We start from the raw sequence: 22,025 nt of genomic DNA on the forward strand, positions 1-22,025 counted from the left end.
ATGTGAATGTAGAAGTTCTCGTTAATAAACTGGCAGATGACACCAAAATTTGTAGAACAGTGAACAGTGAAAGAGGGTATCTTGATGTACAATGAGACCTTGATCAGATGGGTCAGTGGGCAGAGGAGTGGCTGATGGAGTTTGATTTAGATGAATGTGAGGTATTGCATTTTAGAAAAGCAAATCAGGGCGGGACTTATCCAGTTCATGGTACAGTCTTGGGGAGTGTTGCTGAAAAGAGTGCAGGTGTGTAGTTTCTAGAAAGAGTCACAGGTAAGCGGAGTGATGAAGATGATGTCTGGTACACTTATCTACATTGGTCAGTACGTTGCGTTTATGATTTGGAGTGTCGTGTTATGGCTGTACAGGCCATTGGTGAAACCAATTTTAGAATACTGCATTCATTTCTGGTCTGTCCACTATAAGAAGCATGTTGTGAAATTTGAAAGGATTCAGAAAAGATTTACAGGAATATTGCTGAGATTTGGAGGGTTTGAGCTATAGGGAGAGGTTGAATAGGCTGGGCTATTTTGCCTGGAGCATTGGAGGCTAATAGATAATCTTACAAAGGTTTATAAAATCATGAGGGACGTGGATAAGGTGAATAGCTAGGTACTTTTCCCAGGGTAGGGAGCTCAAAATGAGAGGGCGTAAGTTTAAGGTGAGAGTGGTAAGATTTTAAAAAGGACCCGAGAACCAACTTTTTTCTCATAGAAGATAGTGAGTATATGGGACAAATTGCCACAGGAAGTGGAGGTAGGCATAATAACAACATTCAAAAGGCATCTGGATGGGTACATGAAAAAGAGATAATGGGAACTGCAGATGCTGGAGAATCTGAGATAACAAAGTGGGGCTGGATGAACACAGCAGGCCAAGCAGCATCTCAGGAGCACAAAAGCTGACGTTTCGGGCCGAGACCCTTCATCAGAAAAGGGGAATGGGGAGAGGATTCTAAAATATAGGGAGCGAGGAGGCGGCGGACCGAAGATAGATAGAGGAGAAGATAGGTGCAGAGGAGAGTATGGGTGGGGAGGTAGGGAGGGGATATGTGAGTCCGGGGAGGACGGACAGGTCAAGGAGGTGGGATAAGGTTAGTAGGTAGGAAATGGAGGTGCGGCTTGAGGTTGGAGGAGGGGATAGGTGAGAGGAAGAACAGTTTAGGCAGGCGGGGATGAGCTGGACTGGTTTTGGGATGCACTGGGGGGAGGGGAGATTTTGAAGCTGGTGAAATCCACATTGATACCATTGGGCTGCAGGGTTCTCAAGCAGAATATGAGTTGCTGTTCCTGCAACCTATGGGTGTCACTGCAGAAGCCCCAGGATGGACATATCAAATACATGTACATGAATAAGAAGGGTATAGCAAGATATGGACCAAATGCTGGCAAATGGGAATAGATCAATTTAGAATATCTGGTCCGCGTGGCTGAGTTGGACTAAAGGGTCTGCTTCCGTGCTGTATAACTCTATGACTAATGCAATATTAATCCCAGCTCTCCAGAAGGCTCACTCCCTACTGTGCACCAGTGTCCTTTGAAAGTCATTGCACTCCGCCTGAATATTTTAGATCCAACTTCCACCAGCAAGCCCCACCACTCTACTCCTTGTTTCTTAAATGTCCAAATATCCTGTTTGTTCTGTTCTCTTTCAAATAGAAAACAAACTCATTCTCTACATCAGTATCTGCCTTCTTTGTCTCTACTGCTGTGTCTTACAAAAGCTTACTCTGAATCATTCTGGAAGATGTGTCAAAACTAACATTTGATTTCAAGATAACAAAGATGCTCTCTGATGAAGGGTCTAGGCCCGAAATGTCAACTTTTGTGCTCCTGAGATGCTGCTTGGCCTGCTGTGTTCATCCAGCTCCACACTTTGTTATCTTGGATTCTCCAGCATCTGCAGTTCCTACTATCTCCTAACATTTGATTTCAACAGGTTTCTTGTTCAAGTTTCACTCCCATGGCAACCGGACTCCAAACATCCTGAGCTGAGATGATTTTGAAAATCTCATTTTTACCTTAAGTTGGTACATTTTAAAACATAACTATCTTGTAACCTCCAGCACAACTTTCATGTTTTTCCCATTTTTAAAAATATTGTTGCAAGATCACCTGTTTGCAATTCTGTTTTTTTCAAACCCACATTTATTGATCAAATGCAATCTTGATTTAAAGCACACCCCCGTCCCCGAAGGAACCTAATATCTCCCACTCATCCTGATTTTACCAAAACACTATCATGTGCCTTTGTATAATAAAACCACAAACTGCAGATGCTGGTGATCTGAAACAAACAAAAACAGAAATTGCTGAGAAAACTCAAGTGTGGCAGCATCGGATGTAGCTGGTGTAAAGCATCTTGTGTGAAGACAAGAATCTCTCCCTCAGTGTCAAAACAAAGGGGCTGGTCATCAACTTCTGGAAATGGAGTAGAGGACCTGCTCCTTTTTGTATCAGTGGTATTGAGATGGAGTTGGTTGAAAGCTTCATGCTCCTTGGAGCAAGTATCACCAGCAATGTGTCCTGGTCCATCCACATTGATGCTATTGTCAAGAAAGTAAACCAATGGTTCTGTTTCCTCAGAAGGCTAAGGACAGTTGGCACGTGTACAAAGACTTTTACCAATTTTTATAGATGCACCATAGAAGACATACTGTCTGGATGGTATAACAATGCTCTCCTCAATACTGCAACCATCATGCAATGCAGCCTTCCATCCATATTTCCAGCTGCCTCAGGAAAGCAGCCTACATAACTTAAGACCTCCCAAACTCGGTTATGATCGCTTCCATCCTCTTCCTTCAAGCAGAAGGTACAAAAGTTTGAAAACACGTACAAACCATTTCGAGGCCAGCTTCTTCCTTGGTGCTTTCAGAACTATAAACAGGCCTCTCATACAGTGAAGTTGGTCTTTCCCTGTACCTCCTCTGTAGCTGTAACACTGTATTCTTCATTTTTTTCTGTTACCCTGATGTTCTTATGTAAGGTATGATCTGCCTGCATAGCATGCAATACAATACTTTTCACTGTATCTCAGTACACGTGACAATAATAAATCAAATCTGTGGAGAGAAAAATTAACATCTTGAGTCCTGTGACTCTTCTTCAGAACCTCGCTCCCTGATAGTCTACTCGCTTGACACCCTATTCCATCAGGGACCCCACCTACTACTCACTTGGAATCTGAACACCTGGCACCCTGACCCTTGCCCATCTTGGCACCCTAATTTCATACTTAATTTCTGTGCTTGCTGTTTGAGAACAGCTTTCAAAGTGACTATAATTCTGAACTTGAAAAGGGGTTAAAATTGTATCAGTGATAATGGGAACTGCAGATGCTGGAGAATCCAAGATAATAAAATGTGAGCCTGGATGAACACAGCAGGCCCAGCAGCATCTCAGGAGCACAAAAGCTGACGTTTCGGGCCTAGACCCTTCATCAGAGAACTGAGATGCTGCTGGGCCTGCTGTGTTCATCCAGCCTCACATTTTATTATCTTGGATTCTCCAGCATCTGCAGTTCCCATTATCACTGATACAATTTTAACCCCTTTTCATCAGTGATAATGGGAACTGCAGATGCTGGAGAATCCAAGATAATAAAATGTGAGGCTGGATGAACACAGCAGGCCCAGCAGCATCTCAGCTCTCTGATGAAGGGTCTAGGCCCGAAACGTCAGCTTTTGTGCTCCTGAGATGCTGCTGGGCCTGCTGTGTTCATCCAGGCTCACATTTTATTAACGTGAAAAGGGGGTTGTATTTTGCCTTTCCTTAATCATGCCATACTGCAAGAAATCTGTCAAAATGGAAGTATGGCTCCTTATTTATGAAGGTGCCATGATTGTAATCTCCTGCCAGAAATGAAGAGCTCTACCCCTTTTATAATAAAAGGGAAGAGTGGAGAAGTAAAATTGTCATTCATAAAATCCAGCCTATAGTATCACCGATTCTCTTAAATCCTCTTTGTATTTGATCATTTTGTTTTCTAGGTTCTGTTGGACATAATATTCCTGAAATGATAGAAATATTTAAAACTGGCCATGAATACCTGGTGGACCGTGACTGTTACATTCTAACCAAAGTTGGGACGGTAAGTTGAATTAAAATGACAAACACTTATTACACTTAGCATGTAGCATTTAAAATTTGTAAACCAATCATTTCAGTTTGTGAAAACATGTTACTGAGAACTGTAAAGCCTGTCTGTCAAGCCTTTTCATCCATTTGCAATGCAATCAACTTGTAAAAACTCCTTCTGGTCTTTTTCAAAATTTTGTCTAACATCTCCACTTTAGATAACTTGCAGCATCTGCTGAACAGTCATTTTAGTCTAATCTTGTCCTGTTAAATAGATTCTTGGATATTTTTCAGTATTTGGCTTGGTTATGGAAACAAAATAACAACAATTTTGAAGATAAAATTCAAATAATTTGTAATAATTCAGCTAATCTAACTCATATTGCCTTAAGTATCTATTTTTGAATAATTGTTGTATCTTCTATGTTTCAGTTTACTGCAATCTCTACTTCATTTCATACCTGTAGTAGTGTTTAACAATACTAATGAACTGAATATGCCAAATTTTTAGTTACATGCAAGAAAATGTTGCATTTTTAAATTTCGGCTCTAAACTTAATGTTGGTTTAACACACATATGTAACATGTGAAATTGCATTAGCCACAGGTTATATCTCACTAGACATGTTACGGACTGAGCCACTCTCTTAGCTGTATTATTAGACTTTTTTTTGTTTAAAAGGAAATAAATTGGGACCGTTTGTTGTTTGACGTCCCTAAAAATATTATGTACAGGAGATTAGTCATGTGTATCCGTAGATAAAAGCATACTTTGAGATCAGTAATTACTCAGAGAAAGGTATGGTAAATGAAAATTCTCAGATTTATAAATTTGAGGAGCTGCTGTCTAGGTATAGTTAGCTTTGTAACTTATGGCATGGTAAATGTGCAGGATAAAATGTAATCAAATATTTAGATAACAACACTTTTGTTAAAATATCATTTTGCTTTTTTTTTCCCCTAAATTCTTCCTCCTTTGTCCTTCAGAAATAATGCTTTTTTTTTGCCTTCAGGGTTTTACCCCACCCTTCCCCAACATTCAGTTTTACCTCTTAACTTGACTGCTGTTAGACCACGTCCCTGGTTTTCAAAAAAAGTAAGAAACAGAAGCAGGAATAAGCCTTTGACTCAACTGCACAATTCAGTGATTTTGGTGGCTTATCCATTTTGACAACATTTTCCTACACTATCCCTACATCTCTTTATGCTTTTAATGTGTAGAATTCTGTCACTCTCAGTCTTGCACATGCTGTATGAGTGGGCTTTCACAGCCCTCTTGGACAGAGAATTCCAAAGCTTTACCACCCCCTGAATGAAGAAATTCTTCTTCATTCAGTCTTGAATTACTTGCTCCCTTATTCTGGGGTTTTATCCCTTGATTCTAGATGTCTTCCCACCCAGGGAAATATCCTTTAATAATCTACCCTGTAAAATCCTGTAGGAATTTTGTATGCTTTAGTGTGAGTACCTGAGCATATAGACCCAGTCTACTTAATTTTATTTCATAGAATGCTCCTTCCACCCCAGGGATTAGTTTAATCAACTTTTTTTGCATTTTCTCCATGTAAAGTTTATTGTTTCTTCACAAGGTGATCAAAACTGCACACGGTATTCCAGATGTGGTCTCACCAAGGTTCTCTAGAATGTTTGTTTACTTCTGCACTGAAATCCTCCTGGAGTAAAGACCAACATTCCATTTTTCTAAATTGCCCCGCTGTTCCTACATGTTAACTTTGTGACACATGGATACCCTGTTCACTTTAAAGCTCAACACTTTTCAACCTGTCATTGGTTTAAAAAAACACTTTGTTTTTCCTACCAAATTGGATGACTTATTTTTTTTCTTGACATGATCAAATGGAAGAGCAACTCGATGGGCTGAATGACCTAACTCTGCATAGTAATATTTAAGGTGTAGGTAATAACAGCAGCATATTTCACCACCCCACCATTAACATCATCAAGCTGATAGAACCCGTGCTAGTTTAATGAAGAGAGCAAGAAGGAATGGCAGGAACAAGTAAAAATTAGACCATTCTTGGTGAAGCTACAACACAGGACTACTTGCACACCAAACAGCAGAAGCAGCATTTTGTACAGATTAAAGCAATCCCACAACCACCAGATCAGATCTAGGCACAGCAGTTCTGCCACATCCAGGCATGAATGGTGGAGAATAAAACGAACAGGAGGAGGATTCACAAAAACACCCATTCTTAATGATGGCAGAGTCCAGCACCTCAGTGCTGCAAATGAGGTTGAAACATTTAACTTCTTTCAGCCAGAAGTGCCGTGTGTATGACCCATCTCTACCTTTCTCCTGAAGGCCCAGATTCCAGTCAGTCATTCCGATTCACTCCATGTGATATCAAGAAAGAGCTGAACTGCACTGGATATTGCAAAGGCTATGGGTCCTGGCAGTATTCCAAAATAGTACTGAAGACTAGTGCTCCTTAAGCTGTTCCTGTGCGGCTACAACTTTGGCATCCAGCCAACAATTTGGAATATTTCCCAGGGTCTGTTCAGTCTACAAAATGCAGGACAAATTCAGTCTGTTGAATTACTAACCAATCAGTCTATTTTCACTCATTGGCAGAGTAATGGAAGGGGTTGTTGACAATGCAGTCAAGTCACCCTTGTCATTGGAGGTCAAACGTCTCAGTTCTGTAACATCTCTGCAAGATTTCCTGAAAGTAGTACCCAAGGCAGAACTATTTTCAACTGCTGCATTGTTGATCTTACCACTTTCATAAGGTGAGAAATGGAAATGCAACTAAAGCAGATAAAGATGAGGAATTCTTCAGCATGTAACTCACCTGCTGACACCCTAAGGCCTGTCCACCATGTACAAGGCACCAGTCATGACTGATGTGGAATACTGTTCAATTGCCTTTAATGTGTGCAACTTCATCATCACTCGAAGCTTAACCTCATCCAGTTTAAAGAAGCCCATTTGTTTGGCACCACGTCCTCATGCATTCACTGCCTTTGCCACCAATATACAGTGGCAACAATATACATCATCAACAAGATGTATTGGGTGAGTTTACACAGGCTCCTTTGACATAAATTTCAGGCCCATAATCATCATCTACCATCTTTCAGGACAATGGCAGCAGATGCTTAGAAACACTACCACTTGCAGATTCCCCTCTAAATCACTTACTAGCCTGATTTGGAACTGTAATGCTGTTCTTTCACTGGTACTGGGTTAAGTTCATGTTCACGAATTTTGCAGGTTTCTCTAAGATTTGAAACAATTGAAATACATTCAGTTGGGTCCCAGTGAGAAACTGCAGTCCTTGATGTAGTGATATTCAAATCGGCAAGATCTCATGTTTGCCTTAGCTAATTCCGTTTAAATTAATGATCAATGAGTAACATAGTTACTGCCAATATTCCTTGCAGGAGTGTTTTAAAAATATTTGGTGCAGCTTTTAGAGATTGCAATTCAGCAACATCTGCTCTATGAGTGTAAGGATATACGAAAACAATAACCAAATCTGTGGTGATGCCTCCAAGTGATGATACCCTGTTAACACTGACTTTGGGGCCCATTTGGAATGATAGTGCAATAGGAGAGATTAGCTATGATGAAAAAATATTTGGATAGAACTGATGATAAAATCGTAACCCATCATGATAGTATTTCTTAAAAGGTGCAACAATAATGCAGAATAGCCATTGTCTAATGTTTTCAAAATGCTCTTCCCTGTGCAGTGCATATTAGCATTAACTGTGTTATTCATTGCCTGATCTAATTAAAACAACATTTAAAACTGCATCAGAGATAATGGGAACTGCAGATGCTGGAGATTCCAAGATAATAAAATGTGAGGCTGGATGAACACAGCAGGCCAAGCAGCATCTCAGGAGCACAAAAGCTGACGTTTCGGGCCTAGACCCTTCATCAGAGAGGGTCTAGGCCCGAAACGTCAGCTTTTGTGCTCCTGAGATGCTGCTTGGCCTGCTGTGTTCATCCAGCCTCACATTTTATTATTTAAAACTGCATTACAACTTTGAACATTTTAGCGAGTTTGAGCTATTTACGCTGCGGTATGGTGTAATCTGCTTTCTATAATGAATGTCAGGATTCTGTGATTCTGAATAATTATTCATACCTACACAGTGTTGTTTTGTCACATTTTTACATTGCTATATTTTACTGACCAAATTAGAAAAACCATGAGAAACCTATTATCTACCAATGAATAATGATTTATTAGAAATATTTCCTTTGATATTTTATGGAAAGTCTGTGCCCATAACTGAATAAAATTGAGTCAATACATTCAAAGGACCCTTTCACATTGAGAAACATTGAATGAAACCTTCCGAGCTGCAGCTTAGAAGGAATATTGGTCTGGAATCGTCTAAAAACATCTCCAGCTCTTGAGTTAGACCACACTCAACCAGCCTGACTTATGACTGAATGACAGCAGCCCCCTCTCTGCCAATCTACTATACCAGGCCATAATATGTGACCCCTTGCCCCAATACTCTAGAATTATGGGCTATTGTCTGGCTTTCAGAGGCTACTTTTCACTCTCTGTCTCCTTCATTAGGCAATGCATTCATGTTGTAACATGGAACATGTGTATTTGTGTGCTGGATTCGCTCAGAAGCAGAATCAAAAATTTTTTCAATGTTCCCAATAATTGTTAATCCCATGAACCTTAAATTAACAAGATGTAAGGAAAGCATTAAAATCCTAGATACAACAGTATTTGGCGCAACAGGCATAGATTAGCAAAGTTTTTTTTCAACATAACTGACATTTTTGTACACATACATTGTCATCACCCTAAACACACCATTTCAAATTGGCAGTGTCACAGCTAATCTGTTTCCATCACACATTCTCAAAGGTGGAATATTTTAATGAGGCAATTTGTACATTGTTTTTACTGCAGCTCATATCTCAATATTAATAATTCAACAGCGCTAATTAGAATAGTATTCATAGAGCAAATGCTGAATATTTGTCATCTTAAGTTAAGAGATACCATATTCATTTGCACATACTTAATTTGCTCAGTGATTTCTAGTTTTCCAAACTCCCTCGTTATTTGCTTTATTAACAAGTTTAAAATAGGTCTGTCTTCTTTGTAGCCTTTTTTATTGCCTGACTTTAGCCTTCCCTCTCCCTACCAACCTTCCTTGTAGTCTCTGGCCACTCCATTTACTTGCAGCCTCCTGAGCTCTTCCTACCCTGTTACGTACTTCCCATCTCTCACTGACCCATATATCTTGTCTTTCCATCCTCACTCAGCATACGTTCCTTCCCCAGCATCCTTGCAGCCTTTTCATTCTGTTGCACCCCTCCCACCTTTGCAGCCTCCTTCACCGGCCGAACACCCCCACCTAAAGACCTGGCATCCAAACAGCAGCCTACGCAAAAGAAGGCTTTCCATCCCACCTCAGCAAAAAGGCTACTCTGGCGTACCCTGCTGGTCTCAGCAAAACAGCTGCCTGCTCCCACACCTCAACACTCTTGTCCTGAAAAGAGCTCAGCTTCGCCACTGACTCCCCCACTGCTGCCCTAGCTGCTAAAAACTGTTCAGAGCCCATTAGGAGCAGTCATAGGAGAATAACACCCTGTGATGGTGCAGTAGCTTCTCACCAATTCCTCTAATTCTATTTGCAGGGGTATTTTCTTTGGTTGCTGAATGAGTGAATTTTCTGGGCAATTTGGATTTTTGGAGGTCATTGCTGCCACCTATTCTGAACACCTTCCTGTTCCCTGCCACTTTATATCTACCCACCTGCCACCCTTAATCCTCAACCCTGCCCTGCCAGATGTATCTTCTCTCCACAGCTCGTCAGTGTGCCTGTAGAACCTGTAAACCTTGGAATTTGCAGTTTGAGGTGTACGACTGAGGCTTTGCTTGGCTTCCAGCGCTGATATCATGCTGAGTAGAAAGCAGTCAGATCAGGTGTGCCACATTTCTCAAGAGCCCTGATTTGGAATTTCTGGCAGAAATGTGGAGAACCAGGACAAGTTAAGAAAAAAAAGTATTGGAGTGGCAATCAGATGATGATTGGTGGCAGGGGTGGAGTCAGTATGGACAATTGACCTTTTGCCCCCCCTTCTGGTACCTACCACAAGGTTATTGAAAGTGGCAGCAATAAGAGCAGTACGATCAACAGAGTTGGTTTTAAAAAAAAATTAGCCTGAGCAGCCACTTAACAAATGTTTGGGATGTGTTGCTCAGCTCTGGTGACAAAACTTCCGTTGAACCAAGGGGTCTTGCCTGGGGAGCCAGTCACAGGAGCAGAACATATGTGGTTAACATAGGAGAGAGTGTAGCCCGAGTTTGTATTTAATACTTAATACTTATCATTTTCTGGCAAATGTGCTGCTACAGTGCCACTTTGTGGTAAATTTGAGTACTGCAGTAAAAAAATGAGTGGCTGTTATTACACATCTCTGGAGCAGGTAGGACTTGAACCTGGGTCTCCTTGTTCAAATGTAGGGATACTATCATGACACCACAAGTCCCTTTGGAAGCAGAGGATAATCTATGCTCTTGTAACTGTAGGTGGCACACCACAATGCTGCAAACATGGTAGTGGCATGAGAATATTACCACCAGTTGCCGCATTTAGTATTTGATGGAAAATACTTCTTCACTTTGTTGAAATGGAAATACTTTTAGAAAAATTAATGGTAAAGTTTAACATTATTGTCTCATTAAGGCAGTAGTTACTTTTTGCATTTTATTTTGTAAAAGAGCTGTGATTCATTTGATTGTAGATCCATCACTCCCAATAGTTTCATGCCAATTATTGAATAATGTGACAGTAAAAACTACGCACAAGCTTTTGACCTAAGGTTTCAGGATTTATAATTTCTTTTAGATGTATCACAATATGAATATGTATTTAAAATTCAACTGAACTTTGAGCCACGAAGGCCACGATTGCGCAGCTGCTTGCTTTTACGGTAACTCTAGCAACTGCAGCATTCAGAGGGCAGAAACCCTGTTTGATTACAGCTACTGGAGAATGTGATTTTCTTGATGCGACTATATCCAGTCAGTTTATAATCCTTTCGGTCTCAGCTTGTCTAAATTAAAGCCCCAATAGTAGTTTGACAAAATGAAAAAGGGACAGATTTGTTTTGCTATCTTTGGTTCTGTAGTTTGGCTGATCGTGGGGCTGTACGTCATTGTGTGCCTTTTACTTCTGTATTCAATTTGTTGTAAACCACAAAATGACAATCACCAAATGGAAAACCAGTCTCTGCCAGCTGAAGAATTTTCAGAAAGTGCATGACATGGACTGTGGACAGATTATATGAAGTGTGTGTTTTGGAACGTTTGACAGAAAAAAGGCACAGTGAGGTACCAAAACTGAGATACTGTACTCCTTCAGCAGCTGGGTTGCCAAACAAAAGTTTGAACATAGTACAATCTATTTCATAATCTGGTTTGGAAACATTGGTTTATGGGGTTAAGAATGCTTCATCGAGGTTTGATTGTTGGACGGTGGCATTCTATAACAAGATGTATTTCATGAGTCTGTGACACCTTTACAGTGATTTGGAATACAGTCAGTGTTAATTGTTCAGTGCTGCTTGGAAGCCTTTGCTGGAAAGGATTATGTTAATTTCATGTAGGTTTATCTTGTACGTTTTCTGATTATATTGTGGCATATTAATTTTGACTTGTCTTTTATTTTACTGTGGATTCAAATTCAACGCGTGTTTTTATATGTTTAAGGATGACAAGTGCAAGCATGCCTGGGAAATGTGCAATAATTTACATAAAGCTAAAATTTTATTTTTCCTGAAAAGAAAATCTTTGTTTCTACTGGGTTTATGCTCAACATAAGTACCTAGCCAATTTGACATTTTTGAACAACACTGAAGAGATTGCAGAACTGTCCAAGATTAAAATTGGTAGTAGTTATTTAGCAAAACCTTGAACTTTTATACTTCTTAGTTAAGTATCCATTATGCTGCAGAACTTCTGAGTAAATAAGTTAATGCTGAATAAAATAGAGATAGCTGAAGAAGTAGTGGAAGCATTAGTGGTGATCTTTCTGGAATCATTAGAGTCAGGGAGGTTCCCAGAGGACTGAAAAATCACTATTGTGACAACCCGTGTTTTTAAAAAAGGAGTAAGGCAAAAGACAGAAAATTACAGGCCGATTAGCCCAACCATGGTCTTGGGTAAAATTTTGGAGTCTATTGTCAAGGATGAAATTTCTGACTGTTTGGAAGTGTATGGTAAACAAGGGCAAAGTCAGCATGGTTTCATCAAGAGGAGGTCATACCTGACAAATCTGCCAGAATTCTTTTGAGAAAGTAACGAGCAGGGTAGACCAAGGACAGCCAATGGATGTTATCTACCTGGACTTCAAGGGGGCCTTTGACAAGGTGCTGCACAGGAGGCTGCTGAGTAAGATAAGGGCCCATGGTGTTAGAGACAAGATGCTCGCATGGATAGAAGATTAGCTGTCTGGCAGGAAGCAGAAGGTGGGGATAAAAGGGTCTTTCTCAGGATAGCAGCTGATGACAAGTGGTGTTCCGCAAGCGTCAGTGTTAGGACCATATCTTTTCACTTCATACACAAATGATATCGATGAAGGTACTATGGGCATTCTGGCTAGGTTTGCAAACAATACAAAGTTAGTTGGAATGATAGGTAGTATTGAGGAGGTGGGGACGCTGCAGAAGGATTTGGACAGGTTAGGAGAGTGGGCAAAAGAAGTGGCAGATGGAGTACAATGTGGGCAAGTGAGAGGTCATGCATTTTGGTAGGAGGAATAAAAGCATGGACTATTTTCTAAATAGGGAGAAAGTTCAGAAGTCTGAAGTGCAAAGAGACTTGGGAGTTCTAGTCCAGAATTCTGTCAAGGTAAACTTGCAGGTCGAGTCAGTAGTCAGAGAAGCAAATGCAATGTCGGCATTTATTTTGAGAGGACTTGATTATAAAAGCAGGAATGTACTACTGAGACTTTATAAGGCTCTGGTCAGGCCACATTTGGAGTACTGTGTGCAGTTTTAGGCCCCATATCTCAGGAAGGATGTAGTGGTCCTGGAGCAGGTTCAGAGGACATTCACGAGAATGGTCCCAGAAGCATAACAATATGAGGAATGTTTGAGGACTCTGGGACTATACTCATTGGAATTCAGAAGGATGAGGGGGACCTAATTGAAACTTACAGAATACTGAATGGTCTGGACAGAGTGAATGTTGAGAAGATGCTTCCATTGGTAGGAGAGACTAGGACCTGCGGGCACAGCTTTAGAGTAAAGGGAAGACCTTTTAGAGTGGAGATAAATAGAAACTACTTCAGCCAGAGAGTAGTGAATCAATGGAATTGAAAGCTGTGGAGGCCAAGTCATTGAATACATTTAAAACTGTGATAGATAGGTTCTTGATTATCTAGGGGATCAAGGATTATGGGGAGAAAGCAGGAGAATGCAGTTGGGGAATTTATCAGCCATGATTGAATGGCAGAGCAGACTTGACAGGCTAAAAAGCCTAATTTCTGTTCCGATGTCTAATGGTCTTAAAATACAAACTTCTATTATTTTTAAATCAAATGCACAGAGATATACCAGATATGGCCATGCATTTGAAAGCTTTTAAGTATATTTTTGCTTCTTAGTAAAATATAACCGTGAATTCAAATATTTTATTTATATTCTCTACAGATGTGACTTTATAAATCCAGGTGCTGGTGTAATTGATTAATGCAAGCAGGGACATGATAGTCCAGTGATACTACCATTAGACCCAGATAACAGTTTAGGTACCCTTGTTTGAATCCCACCACGGCAGATGGTGGAATTTGAATTCAATAAATATCTGGAATTAAGAATTTAATAATGAATCTATTGCCAGTTGTTAGGAAAAGCACATCTGGATCACTGATGTCCTATAGGAAAGGAAACTGCTATCCTTACTTGGTCTGGCCTACATATAACTCCAGACTCTCAGCATTGTGGTTGACACTTAACTGCCTGATGGGCAATAAATGCTGTTGACCAGCGGTGCCCTCATCCCATCAATGAATAATGAAAAAAAGGAATCCAGGAATACAGGTCAGAATTCTTTCATTCAAAACCTTGACCAACTTTTTTTTGGATAAAGAATATTTACAGTTTTTGGAAATAGTTACATTCAGCTTCTTTCAGGCCCTTTTGAAAAAAGCTTTGCTTAGTCAAATGGATCTGAGTTTGGAACTTTTGGGGAAAACAACTTCGCTTTTGGATCCGTTCAGGTCCGCTTTCGAAGAGATCTTTGGTTTGTAAGTCTTTTTGGTATCCAGATATGTGGTTATAGGATACCCAAGCACTTGTGAAGTTTGGTCAATGGAATGATTTAGGTGCAAGACAAATATTGTAGTAAAATACTTTTATTCTATATTGACTAGGTGCATTACATTCTTGCTAAGCAAGAATACAAAGGTTGCTGGAGATCTGGAATTCCCTGCCTTAAAAGTGGAAGTCAAATGAAATGGTGGCCTTTCTTCCAAAGGAAGTGGAGTGTAAAAGTAGAGCTGCTTTGCTAAAACTATACGAGGCACTGGTCAGGCCACATCTGGAATACTGTGAACAGTTTTTGGCCCCTTATCTAAAAGAAAGATATACTGGCATAGGGGACAGTTAAGAGAAGGTTCATTAGGCTGATGCTGGGTATGGAAGGACTGTGTTACGCGGACAGGTTGAGTAGATTGGGCCTGGACTGGTATAGTTAAACAATGATGGGCAACCATACTGAAAGAAACAAGATTTTTCAGCAACTTAACAGGGTTGATGCAGAAAGTTGTTTTCCCTTGTGGGAGTGTCTATAACCAGATGGCATAATCTCCGACTAAGGAGTTGCATATTTAAGACAGAGAAGAGGAGGATTTTCTTCTCTTGGACATTAGTTTATCTGAAATTCTTTACCATATAGAGGGCGGTAGAGGCTGGTTAAGTAAGTGTATTAAAACTGAGTTAGATGGATTTCTAATCAGTAAGGAGATCAAGGATTATGGGGAGAAGACAGGAAAATGGGAGTTAAGAATTTTCAAATCGGCCTTGCTCTTATTGAATGTTGCAGCAGACTTTATAGAATGAATAAGATTTAGACAGAGGAACAGAATGAGGCCATTCAGCCCATCAAGTCTGCTGTGCCATTTGACCATGGCTCATATATTTCTCAACCCTATTCTCCCTCCTTCTCCCAATAACCTTTTGATCTACTTGCCAATCAAGAACTGACCTAGCTCTGTCCACATCTCCGACTACTCCATTTGGTCCTCTCAGTATTCTGTAAGCTTCAGTCATGTGCAGATCCAGATTCCTCAACCATCCTTGTATGACACATGGGATTATTCTTGTAAACCTCCTCTGGACTCCCTGCAATGCCAGTAAATATTTACTTAGATACGGCTCACAATTCCTCACGTATGCAGTCTGATCAAGTTCTGTCCCTACATCTTAGGGTCTTATGGTGGAGGCAGAAACACCATTGCATTTGAAAAATACTTGGATAGGTTGCATGTAGAATCAGAATCAGCATTACTTGATGAGCCAAATGGTTTTATTCTCTGCTGAATGTTTTACATGTTTCTAAAGGCCAACCTAAAATAGCGATTGCAAACTTCAGTACATGTTTTTCTACCTGGTAAAACTGAGTTTGTTTCCAAAGTCTAAACGCCATTGAATTTCTTAGTGCACGAATTACTTTGCTGATGATATTTATGGTGTTTAGTTTAGCTTTTATTCAGTGAATGCTGCGTTCATTATAGTAAATCTGAACAATATCTTTAAAGTATGAAGCCTGGCAATTCTCACAAGTTCAGTAAATTAGGTTACTTGGTAATGTAAAGAAAAATATGAGGAATTAAACGAGTATTGAGCAGCTTTAAACTAGAAATGGATTGCAGTTTCTGCATAAACTCATGCAAAAAAATCTCTATTTTCAAGAGTCTTGCTGCAAGTTTGTATTTACGTAATTAAGATATTTTATAACTTTTACGATAATATCTTTATGACAGTTTTGTGGAGATTGAGAGTTGGCAAAGAGCTGCTTTATTTACCTCCTCAGGATCAGATTTAAATGATTCTTATTACAGCTTAGACTTGATATCTGGTGTGCAAAGGATACTCCTCTTCAACTGAATTCAGTGATGCCAGAGTCAGAGAATAATTATTTGCATGCAATCAGAACTAAAACTGGAGAATAAAACACGAAAACGTATTGCTTTTGTTGGAAAGAAAAGATGCATATTGCTTTGGTATATAAACAATCCCCACCTTAACATTGTACGATTACTCTTTCATCAAGACTGATTCGGTACTTTTATTCCCTAGGCATATTAAAATTGCTCCTTTGCACTTTTTGATCTGATAACTCATGCAAATTATCTTTCCCAGTATTTTAAATAAAGAATCTGTGTAGTTAATCATGATCTTTGAAATCATGACATTTTAAAAATAATTCTGATAACACTTTGCAGTGATGTAAAGATAATAAAGAATCAGCTCATTGCTGTTCAAACATGTGAAATTGTACTTCATTTATATTCCATTTTGTTCAATATTTTTACACCAACAGTTGCCTATTTCGCTAAATTACGCTGTTAATGCCACAATTAAAGTGAAATAGAAATAGACACATGAATGAACCAACCATAGACTCACTAAAATTATTCAAGTATATATGATAGTTTTAAATTGCATTATTGTAGATAGCTAATGCAAATTGTTCTATCTCCTTCATTGAACCAATATTTATGTTGGTGTCAGAGATAATGGGAACTGCAGATGCTGGAGATTCCAAGATAATAAAATGTGAGGCTGGATGAACACAGCAGGCCAAGCAGCATCTCAGGAGCACAAAAGCTGACGTTTCGGGCCTAGACCCTTCATCAGAGAGGGGGATGGGGGGAGGGAACTGGAATAAATAGGGAGAGAGGGGGAGGCGGACCGAAGATGGAGAGTAGTTGCAATGGGAGAGAGATTCCCTGAGGTTGGTCCGGAGGGAGGAGGGTAACTTCTTCAGGTTAGGCATCCCTTGAAGAGGCTTCGCAGTGAGGTTAAAATAGTATCAGAGATAATGGGAACTGCAGATGCTGGAGATTCCAAGATAATAAAATGTGAGGCTGGATGAACACAGCAGGCCAAGCAGCATCTCAGGAGCACAAAAGCTGACGTTTTGGGCCTAGACCCTTCATCAGAGAGGGGGGTGGGGGGAGGAAACTGGAATAAATAGGGAGAGAGGGGGAGGCGGACCGAAGATGGAGAGTAGTTGCAATGGGAGAGAGATTCCCTGAGGTTGGTCCGGAGGGAGGAGGGTAACTTCTTCAGGTTAGGCATCCCTGGAAGAGGCTTCGCAGTGAGGTTAAAATAGTATCAGAGATAATGGGAACTGCAGGTGCTGGAGATTCCAAGATAATAAAATGTGAGGCTGGATGAACACAGCAGGCCAAGCAGCATCTCAGGAGCACAAAAGCTGACGTTTCGGGCCTAGACCCTTCATCAGAGAGGGGGATGGGGGGAGGGAACTGGAATAAATAGGGAGAGAGGGGGAGGCGGACCGAAGATGGAGAGTAGTTGCAATGGGAGAGAGATTGTTGGTGTATTTTGTTTTGATGAACAAGGATTTCAAACCTGTTAAGTTGCAGGAGTTCATTATATATGGTTGGACAAGATAGGAACAGATTAACCTCAAATAGTCTGTTGGTGGAAAAATATTTTGCATAGTGAAGTGACTGCCTGATTTAAATATCTCAACTTTTTTTGAAAAATTTTGTTACATGCTGGGACTTGAATGTAATATACTATCTGTTGCATGCTGCATGTTTTGAAAATAGTGTAGAGCATAAATGAAGGCAAGATAAAATGGCGGCACGGTGGCTCAGTGGTTAGCACTGCAGCCTTACAACGCCAGAGACCCAGGTTCAATTCCAGCCTCGGGTAACTGTCTGTGCAGAGTTTGCACGTTCTCCCCGTGTCTGCGTGGGTTTCCTCCGGGTGCTCCGTTTTCTTCCCACAGTCCAAAGATGTGCAGGCTAGGTGGATCGGCCGTGCTAAATTGCCCGTAGTGTTCAGGGGTGTGTGAGTTATAGGGGGATGGGTCTGGGTGGGATGCTCCAAGGGGCGGTGTGGACTTATTGGGCCGAAGGGCCTGTTTTCACACTGTAGGGAGTCTAATCTAATTTACTGAGGAGCTACAGCAACAACTTGCATATACTTAGTCTCTTTTAATGTTGAAATCATTCCAAGGCTCTTTACAGAGTATATGCTAAGGCACAATGGGAGAGGTGACCAAAAGCTCTATGGAGACTATTGGTTTTAAGAATGTTTTTAACACAGGAACATGAATGCTAAGGATTGAGGAAAAGATCATAGGGCTCAAGTGTTTGAAAGCTTTGCCACTACTGATACTTGTGTGCAAAAGTTGCAAATCAAAACTGTAGTATGTTGCAAGGAGTTTAAGCCTGGAGCAAGTTGCAGACATTGAACACAACTTGGATATACAAGTGATTTGAAAGTTAGGATGGAACAGACAGAATAAGGGCAAAAAGCAAAGAAGAAAATGAATACTTGACTTGAACAGACTAGAAAAGGGGAAACGGACAGAAATAAAGTGAGCAATTTATACAATGTGGAATAATCAGATCCAACTGTCGGGATGCAGGGCAATGAATTCAGTAAGTTGAAGATGTTTTGCATGACAATCGTTTCATTTTCGAAATTGTACAGCATCTTGTCATCCTGTCTGTTATTTTTCAGCTGGATATGCCAAGGGAAAACATTGTCGCTAATATTGCCACAATTATCAAGGATGTTTGTACACACAAACCAGTGGGATTTGGTGAGTGATGCTGTTGCTTTGTTTAGCGTTTGTATTCTATTTATTTATGTACACAGATTAGATTAGATTCCCTACAGTGTGGAAACAGGCTCTTTGGCCCAACAAGTCCACACTGCCCATTGCAGCATCCCACCCAGACCCATCCCCCTATAACCCACACACCCCTGAACACTACGGGCAATTTAGCATGGCCGATCCACCTAGCCTGCACATCTTTTGGACTGTTTGGAGGAAACCAGAGCACTTGGAGGAAACCCACGTAGACACGGGGAGAATGTGCAAACTCCACACAGACAGTTACCCGAGGCTGGAATCAAACCTGGGTCCGTGGTTCTGTTATCTCAGATTCTCCAGCATCTGCAGTTCCTACTATCTCTGACTTAATTGTATCTTCTGTACTGTTTTTATTCCTGGTGATAAGCTTTTTAAAAATTGCATAACTTAGAAAATATTATTCTAAATATGAAATGCTCTCTTCAATATCATAGGTTTAGTTTTGCATTTCAGTTATTTGTTGAATTGTGTTGTATTTTTTCACATCCACAGTTGAAGTCAGCAAATGTTTTCTTTTCTTTCCAGGGCCATTTGTGGAACGAGCCATTATTTGCAGTGCAACTAGTGAGTCTTTGCTGTTCAAAGTAGAACCTTTCCTTCCTCAAATAACAGAAGACAATGAAGAAGAGAATGAAAATGCTAATAATTAACTATACTGTATTATGATGTGTAGATGATCTGCTGATTGCTGTTATGTCTCCATTTGGCAGGTTGTAATGTGATAAAAGCCTTGATTCATGTGACATGAAGGAACAAGTTGAGTTTGTCCACTTCGCTTAAACAGGGGTTTTGGACATTGCAATTGAATCAAGTAAACAACCAGTGTGTATCCTGTTAATGTTTGTTTAAGGCAAATATTTGCTGTTGCACAGATACAATCCCTGTTCATGTTTGTTCAGTGAGAATAATTGTAAAATATTTTTTGCAATATGGCTTGATACTATAAACTTCACAAGGATTACCTTCTGCATGGTGTCTGCTAATATCTAAATGTCTCCAATGTTCCATAGTACCATCTCTTATATACACTGCTAAAATGTGCTGTGACACTTAACGTGACAACTAAAGTTCTTCACATTGTAAAGGACTGTCTGGGGTTGACTCAATGTATTTTTAATTCTAATGTAACAATTGGACAAGTTTTATAGTACTTGTATCTGTTGAATACTTTCTAAACTGAAATGGTTTCTAAATTTCGAATTTAATTTGCATTTTTTGATGTTGTCAGTGTACATGCCCAAAACTATCTAGTGGCAGTGTGTTTCAATATATTCTTTTGTGAAGAATATTCAGAAAGATGTGTTTGATTCTCTTATCTTCTCTTTAGGAGATGCATCTTTCATTGAATCATAAATGCTAGAACAAAATGTTTACGTGATAATCATTAATCCTTGTGAAAAAATTTCAGGTGGGCACTGCACTGTTAAAAGGAGCAGTATAAACTGGTAAATTAAACTAAAAGTTAAATGCTGGACATAGACAGCAGGTCTAGTTGCATCTTTAAATGGAAAAATATATTAACATTCCTTATTAGGGCTCTCTTCACAACTCTCAAAAATCTGAGATCTGCGTGAGCTTTCCTGGACTGTCAGTGAACGTAACAATGAAGCTCTGAGGTGGGTTAGACAAAACTTTAAACTTTTTTTTTCTCTGCCTCATGAATACGTTGGGTCTACTCCCATATCAATTGTGACTCTGCTAATCATTTCAGTTTAATATTAGTAATTTTATATTAGTCTCATTTTTCTTTTCCTCCTCATTTTCTGTTTATGTAAACTGACATATATCAATACATGCTGAAATTGGCAAATCGGCCAAGCCCCCTCAGTGGTGATTTGACTTGAGAGGTTTGATAATGTCTCCTGCAGCAGACATCCCTGTGGCACATAGAGGCTGCATCATAGGTTTGTCTATGATGGGCAAGTAACATCAACTTAGGTTAGGGGAAAAGAACTCATAATCCATGAGGAAGAAGACTGCTAAGTGATGTGTTAGTTATTATATTTTAGTGTCTTGATGCCAACACAGTGGAGGACATGGAGTTAGTAAGTCTGAAAGCTGTAAGCTGGTTGCTGAAGGTGAACTGGCCATCCCTGGTCACTTGGAATTGCAGAGAACATCGTGCAATGTGCAGTGCCTTCTCATCACTCTCGCCTCTTTCTCTCAGGTCAGGAAGAAGAGACAGCCACTGATCCTACTGGGCAGCTTTCCACTTCTGAGGAGGACACCACATGATGTACTGTCACATAGTTCCTGTGTTGGTGAAGAAATTGTCATGTTGATTAGCAGTCCCACACATACAGCAACAACAGCACCACACAGGTGAATTTTAGCATCTGATAGAGGGAGTGGCAGTGACACCCACATAGACTAGGAGGATTATGGAAGGACATGGTGATGCACAGCTTCAAAGATGACATGCTTCTGCAGTCAAGAACAATGTGGCAGGTGCTGAAGCTACAGTATGAGGTGTCTAAACATCTGACTGAATTTCCAAAGGATTTGAGTATCTTTGCATGAATAATGGAAGAGTCAAGTGGAGGCATAACTTTCTGTGCAAGGCATCCTCGCGTGGTGAACTTCAATGGAGGGCAACGCCCAGCATATCACACTGGATGCCAGAAATGCAAGTAGATCTGCATCTTCTTTGAGCTCTGTAGAGCAATGGCCGAGTGATAGGAGCTAGAAGCAGCTGAGTAATCACCAGATGCTCATGCTCATCGGGAGAGTGATGAATATTTCCTGAAAAGATGAGTGGTTGTTGCAACTAGGAGTTTTCTCAAGGTGTTGTAGAATGAACTGAAACTGCAAAAATTGAGGTTGTTTCACTTATATCCGATAGCCATCAAGATAGCCAATCTACATCTCAGCTACTAGTGCAGGAAGAGAACCGTGCAGGAGCATCTGCAAGCCTGTGCGAAAGTCCATCAAGCTGCATTTGGTTTCCAGTGAGTAGTAAGATGTTATCATGCTGTTTAATTTGAAAAACAAAATCTGACCTGCTTCATCAAATGAATCCTTCATTATTTCAGCACAACTTTTGATCAAGAGTTTGATTGATAGCGAGTTT

At 40.2% G+C, this 22,025-nt stretch overlaps 1 protein-coding gene across 1 annotated transcript in view; it reads left to right on the top strand.

Annotated features, from left to right (window-relative positions):
• mrpl1 (mitochondrial ribosomal protein L1) overlaps positions 1-19,923 on the top strand; it is a 43,771-nt gene extending 23,848 nt beyond the window's left edge. Inside the window, exons 7-9 of the mRNA XM_048537944.2 lie at positions 3,992-4,092; positions 18,820-18,901; positions 19,481-19,923. Coding sequence (XP_048393901.1) covers positions 3,992-4,092; positions 18,820-18,901; positions 19,481-19,605 — 308 coding nt within the window. The 3' untranslated portion in view covers positions 19,606-19,923. The remainder of the gene's footprint in view (positions 1-3,991; positions 4,093-18,819; positions 18,902-19,480) is intronic.
• Positions 19,924-22,025: the final 2,102 nt, after the last annotated feature.

Source organism: Stegostoma tigrinum, chromosome 1, assembly GCF_030684315.1.
Source record: "Stegostoma tigrinum isolate sSteTig4 chromosome 1, sSteTig4.hap1, whole genome shotgun sequence".
Lineage (NCBI taxonomy): Eukaryota > Metazoa > Chordata > Chondrichthyes > Orectolobiformes > Stegostomatidae > Stegostoma > Stegostoma tigrinum.